Source organism: Eimeria acervulina, genomic scaffold (genome assembly GCF_000499425.1).
Source record: "Eimeria acervulina Houghton genomic scaffold, Eah_scaff205, whole genome shotgun sequence".
NCBI classification, from domain to species: Eukaryota; Apicomplexa; class Conoidasida; order Eucoccidiorida; family Eimeriidae; genus Eimeria; species Eimeria acervulina.
The window spans coordinates 16,333-25,853 of record NW_013550053.1 but is presented as its reverse complement, the minus strand read 5'-3'; the positions used below and the strand labels follow the sequence as shown (position 1 = coordinate 25,853).

The following is a 9,521-nucleotide window of genomic DNA, read 5'->3' as shown; positions in this document are numbered from 1 at the left end:
TTACGGGTTGCTGCTGTCTCTCCTAATGAATTCCCTGTCTATTAGAGACGCAATCGCTTGCTGCAGCTGCTGCTCCGCTGCTGCTGCCCTCCCTGGACCGATAACTGCTGCAGCAAGTGCGGCTTCCTCCGCCGAACCCTCACGCTGCAGCAACAGCAACAACAGCAACAGCAGCAGCAACATCAAGCAGCAGCAACAGCAGCAGCAGCGACAGGAGAGAGACTGCCGTTTCTGCTTAACGCTTTTTGTTTATCCCGCTTGCTTCTGCATCTATGCGCAACCCTAAACCCTAAACCCTAAACCCTAAACCCTAATTCATACTTTTAGGATCCGGACGAGTGCCGCCTCCAGCAGCAGTTTTCTGTCTGCTGCAGTTTGCGGTAAATCGGTGTTTTCTTCGTTTGTTTGTGTCTCCTTCTTTGTCTCTTTAAGTCTTGATATAGCACGCAGGGATAAGGGAGGGCAGCAGCGAAGGAACTGCCACTTGCTGCTGCTGCTGCTGCTGCCGCTGGTGCTGTTGCTGCTGCTGGTGCTGTTGCTGCTGCAGTAGGTCTCGTTCAGTCGCAGCAACCAGCCAGCAGCTAGCTTCGCGTTGACCTCCTCCTCCAGGGATCTGCTGTCTCCATCAAGATCATCTTGCTGCTGCTGCTGCTGCTGCTGCAGTTGCTGCAGTTCCTGCTGCTGCTGCTGCTGTTCCGCTTCCTCTTGCTTATGCACTGGGGGTAACAGCAGCAACAGAGGTTGAGGCAGCAGCAGCGTTGCTGCCGCAGCAGCGACAGCAGCAGGCTTGGCTTCGGTCTCTGCAATTATCTCCTTCATACCCACACCCCTTGCTGCTCTTGCACTGCAGCAGATGCAGCAACACACAAAAAAGAAGCAGAACTCCAGCAGCAGCAGCAGCAGCACCAGTTACGGGGGCGAGCAGGCGCTGCAACAAACACAAGGGTAGCACCAGCAGCGCAGCAGCAGCAAAGACAGCAGCAGCAACAGCAGCAGAAGCGGTGCAGGCATACTCATCGTTGAAAAGCAGCAGAATAGAAGCAGCAAACGGGTCTGTTTCCAGAAGAGTGAACAGGGGCCATCTGTTGCTGCTGCTGTTGCTGCTGCTGCTGCTTTCGCAGTTGCTGTTGCTGCCGTTGGGCTTGCTGATGGCATTCTTGCTGCTGCTGCTGCTGCTGCTGTTGCTGCTGCTGCGGGAAGGATGAAGAGGTACGGGTTGCAGCCGTGGGCTCTGGCGTCTGCTGAAGCTGCTGCTGCTGCCGAAGTTGGCGCGTCTGTTCTGCTGCTGCTGCTGGGTTTCCCCCTCCGCATCCGCAGCAGCAGCAGCTGCTGCTGCAGCTGCTGCAGCAGCAGCTGGAGTGTACAGGGAGGTGCGGAAGGTGACTCTGCTGCAGTGCAGCTGCCACTGAAGAACTCTGCAGGAGTATTTGCTGCAGTAAAATGCAGAGAAGGCTTCCATTGGTGCAGCAAGCTGCTGCGGCAGTCGCAGCAGCTTGCATGCAGCAGCACTGCGGCTTCTTTCTTCAAGAGACCAGCAATTCCAGCGAAGAATGAGGGCGCTGAATTGCTGCTGCTGCTGCGGCAGCCGCAGCAACTCATGCAGATCCTCGTCCTCTTCTAGCTCCTGCTGCTGCTGCTGCTGCTGCAGCTGCTGCTGCTGCTGTGCATCCTCCTCCTCATCCTGCTCCTGCTGATGCTGCTGCTGCTGCTCCTGCCGTTCCTGCTCTTGTTGCTGCTCCAACTCCTGTTGCTCCTGTTGCTGCTGCGCACGCTGACGCTGCTGCTGCAGCTGCTGCAGTCGCTGCGAAGTCCTGCTGCGCTGCTGCTGCTGCTGCTGTTGCTGCTGCTGCTCGTTTGCCTGCATGATCTCCCTCAAATGGCGATTGCACATTTGGTGTTTTTGCTGTTTGTGTTGTTCGCTGAGTTGCTGCTGCTGCTGCTGCTTGCGCTGCTGCTGCTGCTTTTGCTGCTGCTGCCTCTGCTGCTGCTGCAGCTGCTGCTGCTGTTGCTGCTGCTGCTGCTGGAACTCCCGAGACAGCAGCGCACTCGCCTCCACGTCGCGGGGCATCGAAGCAATTCGAACAGTCGCCTGCAGATCCACTCCCGCATGCCGCTGCAGCACAAACAGCAGCAGCAGCAACAGCAGCAACAGAAATAGCAGCAGCAGCAGCAAGACAACGAACAGGCGAAGACATTCAGACCTAAACGGGGGAGAGGAGATAGATAAAAATACAGGCAGAGAGGTTGCAGAGGCACAACGCCCAGCAGCAGCAGCAGCAGCGACAGCAGCAGCAGCAGCAACAGCTGCAGCGACAGCAGCAGCAGCGGCGACAGCAGCAGCGGCAAACCTCTAGGAGATCGGCAATGAGCTTCTCCTGCTCCACTCCTTTACACCCTCGCTGCAGCAGTCGATCCCCCAAGTGTCTCTGCAGCAGCAGCAAATCAACAAGCACCAGCTGTTGCTGATACAGCTGTTGCAAATGCTGCGTCGTGTGCTACTGTTGCTGCTGCTGCTCGTATACTTCCGCAACACAGCAGCAGCAGCAACAGCGGCAGCAGCAGCCACGTACGAGTCTCAGATTGCTGCTGCTTTTAAACGCCCCGCTGCTGTTGCTGACGCATACTCCAGGGCAGCAAACAATGAAAAGCAGCAGCAGCAGCAGCGACAGCAGCAGCAACAACAGCAGCAGCAGCAGCAGCAGCAGCAGCAAAGCGGCTTACTCTGTAGACTTCGAGGAAGGCAGCTCTATCTGGGATATTCTGCAGCAGCGCAACAAGGTGAGCCTGCAGCGGCAGCAGCAGCGGCAGCAGCAACAACAGAAAGAATTGCAGCAGCTGCAGCGGACGGAGCAGCGGAAGCAGCACCATCAGCAGCAACCTCATCCATCAACAGCATCAGCAGCAACACCAGCAGCAGCAACAGTAACAGCAGCAGCAGCATAAACAGCAGCATCGCTCCCAACAGCAGCAGCACCCTCAGCAACAGCGGCACAATAAAAACAGCAGCAGCAACAGAAGCAGCAGCAGCGAAAGCAACGAAACCAACAGCAGCAGCAACGGCAGCAACAAAAGCAACTGCAGCAGCAGCAGCAGCAGCAGCAGCAGCAGCAAGCGTGCATACTGCTGCTCTCTTGGTTTGTGAGTATCGCTGCAGCTGCGGCAGGAACCGATCCCAGTAGAGACAGAGAGCAGCAGGTAAGAAGGGCACCTGGCTTAAGGCGTCTCTAATAGCCTGAAGCAAGGGGACAGCCAAACCCTAAACCCTAAACCCTAGACCCTAAACCCTAAACCCTAAACCATGGACAACTAAATATAGGGAGATAATAATAAAATACGCCACGAAGAAAACAAACAACCGAAAACGCACTCCCCAAGCTGCCTATACACCCTAAACCCTAAACCCTAAACCCTAATTCAAGTGCACGACAGAGCAGAGCAACGAAGACAGCATATGAAAGAGCATAATAATAAATGCATGCATAAATACAAAACGAAGACAAAGAGACAGCGCATATATGCATGCATACACCGCAGAGAAGGAGACAGATAAAGAGACAGAAGGGAAACAGAGAGAGACAACAGAAGACAGAGAGAGAGACAGAGACAGACAGAAATAAAACAGACAGAGGCAAAAGGAGACAGAGAAAGACAAAAGGAGAGACAGACAACAAACAGGAGACAGAGAAAAGAGACAAAGAAAAGAGAGACAGAAAAGAGACAGAGAAAAGAGACAGAAAGGAGACAACGGAAGGGAGACAGACAAAAGAGACAGAGAAATGAGAGAGGAGACACAGAAAAGAAATAGAGACAAGAGACAGAGAAAAGAGACAGAGAAAAGAGACAGACAAAAGAGACAGAGAAAAGCCACAGAGAAAGGAGACAACAGAAAGGAGACAAAAGAAAGGAGACAAGAAAAGAAATAGAGAAGTAGACAGAAGAAAAGAGAAGAAGAAAAGAGAAGAAGAACAACGCACCATCCGCACTGTCTCTTGCATGCGGCTGTCTCCTTTAAAAACTGTCTCCAGCAGCCGCCCCACTTCCTCGTGGAAGTCGAGCAGCCGCCTGCAAGCCACCCCCTCAGGCCCCAGCAGCCAGTCCTGCTGCTGCTGCTGCTGCTGCTGCTGCTGCTGTTGCTGCTGCTGCTGCTGCTGCTGCTGCTTCTTTGAGCAGCAAACACGCAGAGTGCTCCGCCCTTTGCCGCGAACATTCAGAAACTCCCGCTGCTGCTGCTCCACCTTGCTGCTGCTCGTGCTGCTGCTGTTGCTGCTGTTGCTGCTGCTGCTGCGGCTGCTGCGAGTGACGCGTCGAGTTACTGCAGCAGGACTTTCAGGAGCGTCGACCGCAGCAGGTGTTTGCGGCTGCTCAGCAGCAGCAGCTGCTGCTGTTGCTGCTGCTGCAGCAGCAGCAGCGGTATGCCCGAGGGGTCCCTCATGTGAACCTGCTGCTGCCGCACCACCTGCAGCCCCTCCTGCAGCAGGACCTGCACCTGCAGCAGCAGCAGCAGCAGAAGTGCGGAGAGGCTCTGTAATCTGCAGCACTCTGGCGACGACAGACTCCCTAACAAGAGCAGACACCAGATCTCCTGGTCTCTGCTGCCGCTGCTGCGTTGGTTTATACAGCCGCAGCAAACGCCACACGGAGTGCAGCAGCAGCCTCCTCTCCCTCAGCAGCAAACACAAATCGATCGCCCCACCATCGCTGCTGCTGCTGCTGCTGCTGTTGGTGCTGCTGTTGGTGTTGCTGTTGATGTTGCTGTTACGGCTGCTGCTGTTGATGCTGCTGCTTGAAGGCCGGAAGTTCAAGGTACTTGCACTGGGGAAGCTGCTGCTGCTGCTGCTGCTGCTGCCATTGTTGCTGCTGCTGCTGCACTCCCAGACTCCATGTCCCCCAGCATCCCAGCCTGTTTCCTCGCCGTGTTGTTGCTGTTGCTGCTGCTGCTGCTCTTGTTGCTGCTGCATCAACTGCTGCTGCTGCTGCTGCTGCTGCAGGTAGGGAGCCGCATGCAAGTCGCTTATAAATGCTAGCTGCTGCAGCAAATCTGCCAGACCCCCAGGCCCGCACATAACAAAATGCAGACACTCAACAATCATTACCTTTGTCGCTTTCTGCAGCAGGCTTTGCTGCAGTCGAGGCCAGAGAGCAGCAATCTGAAATATCTGCTGCTCCCGCTGCAGCAGCGCATGCACCCGCTCCGTATAGCTGCTGCTGCTGAGGCCCCCTTCCTGCTGCTGCTGCTGCTGCAGACGACGCAGCAAACGCGCCTCTGAAGCACGCAGCTTCAGATGCCTCACGTGCTGCTGCTGCTGCTGCTGCTGCTGCTGCTGCGAGATGGAGGGGCCTGCACACGATGTGCTGCTGCCGCAGCTGCAGTAAACAGATACAGACACCATCCCTTCATCATCGTCTGCTGCTGCTGCTGCTGGAGATGCTGCTGCTCGCGCTGCTGCTGCTTCGGCTGCTGCTGGAGAGTCGCAGCAAGCACGTAACCAGCACTTCCTCTGGAGATGTCCTCCCTGTTGCAGTTGGTCTGCTGCTGCTGCTGCTGCTGCAGCACATTCTGCTGCAGCGGTGAAGTCGATTCGCTGCTGTTGCTGCTGCTGCTGCTGCTTGTCTCCAGACTGCAGCAGCTGCAGCAGCTGCTGCTGCGCATCAGGAGGTGCAGCAGCAAGGTCCCGAAGCAGCCACTCTTTGGATTTGCTGCAGTAGTAGCTCTCGGATTCAGTCAACATAAAGCTGCAGATACACCCCAACAGCAGCAGCAACAGCAACAGCAATATTGCATTCACAATAAGCCACAGACGCATCTAGCGAAGAAACAGCAGCAACAACAAAATGCGCAGCAGCAGCAGCAGCAGCAGCAGCAGCGGCAGCAGCCGCTCTTACTGCTGCAGGTCGTCAAAGAATCTGCCCGTTGGTTGGTGTTGCTGCTGCTGCATCTGTTGCTGCTGCTGCAGCTGTTGCGGCGGCTGCAGATGGTGGTGTTGCTGCTGTTGCTGTTGCTGCTGCTGCTGCTGCTGCAGCTCCACAACCTGCTGCTGCTCCCCCATGATTTGGCCGTGCCACCTTTGTGCTGCTGCCTGCTGCATCAGAAGCACAGGTGAATGCTGTTGCTGCTGCTGCAGCAGCGCAGCAGCAGTTTGCTGCTGCTGCCGTGCTGCAGCAGTCCCAGCAGAGGTATCGCCCATGTGCGATGAAGACAGCAGCCGCCACTGTATTATCCGTGCCGTCCTGCTGCTGCTGCTGCTGTTGTTGTTGGTGCTGCTGGTGTTGGTGCTGCTGCTGTTGGTGCTGCTGCTGCTGATGCTGCTGCTTTTGCTGCTGGGGTTCTTGCCGTCTGCTGTTTGCTGTGTCACCCCCTTATCAGACACTGCGCCTTCTGCTGCTGCTGCTGTTGCTGCTGCTGCTGGGGTTGCTGCTGCTGCTGGAGTCGACTCCAGAGCAGCAACATGAGGCTCCCCCAAGCAGCAAAGCATCAGCATCAGTCTCCGAAATGCAGCAGGATCGATGCCTTGCTGCTGCTGCTGCTGCTGCGGCTGCTGCAGCTGCTCCCTGTAGCCAGCAACTGCCGCAGCAAGGGCCTCAACCGCTCTCTTGTGGAGATGCGCATACACCTGAAATCAACAACAGCAGCAGAAGCAGCAGCAGCAAATCAACAAAAGCCAACGTACAGCAGCAGCAAAAGCACAGCAGCGGCACTGCAAGCACACCCATCAACCGTAACAGCAGCAAGAGCAGCAGCAACAGCTGCAGCAGCAGCAACAGCAGCAGCTGCAACTGCAGCAGCACCAGGAATACCAAGAGCATCGCCGCAACACCAATAACCCAAGCAGCAGCTACACCAGCTACAGCAGCAGCAGCAGCTACAGCAACAACAGCAACAACAACAGCAGCAGCAGCAGCGACAGCAGCAGCACCAGCTACAGCAGCAGCAGGAGGAGGCCTACGCATGTCTGGAAGACAGCTAAGGAGCAGAGCAGCAGATTAGGTGTCTCCCCTATCTCCTTTCTTCTGCAGGTAAAGAAGCGGTCTAAATAACAAAACCCTCGAATAAGCCAGTGCACCAGATATCCATACACCTCCCAGCAGCGCAGCAGCCGCTGCAGCAGCAAACTGCCGCATATGCTGCAGCTACAAAGCACACCCTCATCCCGTACAGACTGCTGCTCTTGTTGGTGTTGTTGTTGTTGCTGCTGCTGCTGCTGTTGCTGCTGCTGCAAACGGTGCGCATGCGCATGCAGCAATGGCTGATGCAGCAACGCCTGCTGCTGTACCCACTGCTGCTGCTGTTGCTGCTGCTTGCCTGTACACCGTAAACAGCGGGGCCGCGGGGCCTCAGCAGCAGCAGCAGCAGGGGCAGCGGCCTCATCGGAGCAGCAGCAGCTGCTGCTGTTGCTGCTTTTGCTGCTTCCCTTGACTGCCCACTTGCAGTCTCCGCAGCAGCATCGGTTTGCTGCTGCAGTTGCTGATGCCGCTGTACCTGCAGGAGAAGCTGTTGCTGCTGCAGCTGCTGTTGGTGGAGCAGCTGCTGCAGCAGCAGTCCTTGTGGCGATGCCCCCTCCGTGCTGCTGCTGCTGCTGTTGCTGCTGCTGCTGCACGATAAGGCGCAGCTGCTTTGCTGCCCACTCTGCTAAAGATATCCGAAAGAGACAATACACCTGAAATGCTGTCTCCTCTGTCTCGGCTAGCTGCTGCACTAGAGAGTAAGCAGCAGCAAAGCTGTCTCTTGATGGCAGCAGCAGAGGGTTAAGAGTCTCCGCATACAGCAGAACGGGGCGCACCCACAGCCGCTGCAGCAAACTTACTGCATCAACGGCAGCAACGCTGCGCGGCACTGCAGCAGCAGAAGCAGCAACAGCAGCAGCAGCTGCTGCTGCTGCCGCTGAAGCAGTTGCTGCTGCTGTGCACGCAGGTGAACATGCAAGAGCAGAACTGCTGCTGCTGCTACTCGCGCTGCTCACATGAGAAGCAGTCCCCACAGCCGAACTGCTGCTGCTGTTGCTGCTGCTGTTGCTGCTGCTCTGTTCACAGCTGCTGCTGCTGCTGCTGCTGCTTTTGTTGGGTGCCACTCTTTGCTTCCGAATACAGGATTGCAGCGCAGCAGCAGCAGCAACTGCCGCAGCACGGCGACTCCTGCTGCTCCCGCCGTTGCCGTTGCTGCTGCTGCTGCTGCTGCTGCTGCTGCTGAGGGGATTTGCTGAACTATCTCCCAAGTGCAGCTCGTCAGCAGCAGCAGGTGGCGCTGCTGCCGCTGCTGTTGCTGCTGCTGCTGACGCCGTTGCTGAGCCTGCTGTAGGGGTTCCTGTCTGGCTGTCCTCTGCAGCAGCAGCAGCAGCTGCTGCCTCAACACCAAACGTAGCAGCAGCAGCAGGAACTGCAGCTGCTGCAGTAGCAGCAGCAGCAGCTGAGCCCTGTGCTTGCTGCTGCTGCAACAACTGTTGCCTTCGGGTTCTTTTAGTACGACTGGAACGAGAGGCAGCAGCAGCAAGACGCTTCCGTCCTGCTGCTGCTGCAGCAGCAGCAGCAGCAGCAGAGGGGCGAGCTACCGCCGTCCTTCCTGCTGAAGTGGCTCCATTACTTTCTGCTGTTACAGCAACTGCTGCTTCTGCTGCTGCAGGTGCTGCTGCTGCTGTCCCTTCTGCTGCTGTCCCTTCTGCTGCAGTAGCGCGGCAGCGAATAGTAGCTGCCCTAAACTCCCATCTGCTGCTGCTGCTGCTGCTGTTGCTGCTGCTGCAGCCATGCGGAGCAGCAGCAGCAGCAGTAGCAGCAGCAGAAGCTTTTGCTGCTCCCTCCGGAGACGACGCTGGCAGCTGCTGCGGAAAGTCGTGTCTCCTCAATGCAGCAACAGCAGCAGCAGGTGCTGCTGCGCCTGAAGCAGCAGCTGCTGCATCTGCTGCAGCAGGAGACTGCTGTTGCTGCTGCTGCTGCTTTGCTGCCTCTACACCCGAAAGAGGAGAAGCAGCAGGATCCTCTGCCCCTGAAAGCAGCGCACAGTACACCACCTCTGTGGGGTCGAAGCCGTTCTGTTCCTGCTGCTGCTGCTGCTGCTGCTGCTGCTGCTGTTGATGCTGCTGTCTTGTTCGTGCTGCCCTGCTGCAGTGTTGATGCGCCAGTGACGCTGCTCCTGCTGTTGCTGCTGCTCCTGCTGCTGCTGAACCGACGGCGCTGTGGCGGGAAGCTTTGGCTGCTAAGGATTCCCTAGGTTCGGCTGGTGCTGCAGCAGGTGCTGCTGTTGCTGCTGCTGCTGCTGCACTGCTGCTGCTGCGGAGGGGACGACGGCGCCTTGGGGTGGTCCTCACAGCAGCACGCGGAGACATATCTGCTGCTGCCACCGCAACAGATGCAGCAGCAGCAGCTGCTGCTGCTGCTGTGTCTCTTCGCTTGGTGCTTGAGGGCCTTGATGCCGCTCCCGCTGCTACGGATACTTCTGCTGCTGCTGCTGCTGCTGCTGCTGCTGCTGCTGCCTCAGATTCTTGCTTCGCCTCGACTCCCCAGCGGCCACCAGCGCCGGCGCCCCGGTCCAT

At 57.2% G+C, this 9,521-nt stretch overlaps 1 protein-coding gene across 1 annotated transcript; it reads right to left on the bottom strand.

Annotated features, from left to right (window-relative positions):
• On the bottom strand, positions 1–9,521 carry EAH_00025290 (hypothetical protein, conserved; the record flags this gene model as incomplete). Its single annotated transcript, XM_013396644.1, has 9 exons — positions 1–144; positions 322–844; positions 1,014–2,113; positions 2,571–2,613; positions 3,168–3,232; positions 3,368–3,379; positions 3,975–5,733; positions 5,884–6,611; positions 7,155–9,521. 9 exons carry the CDS (start codon positions 9,519–9,521, stop codon positions 1–3), a joined length of 6,741 nt encoding a protein of 2,246 aa, XP_013252098.1.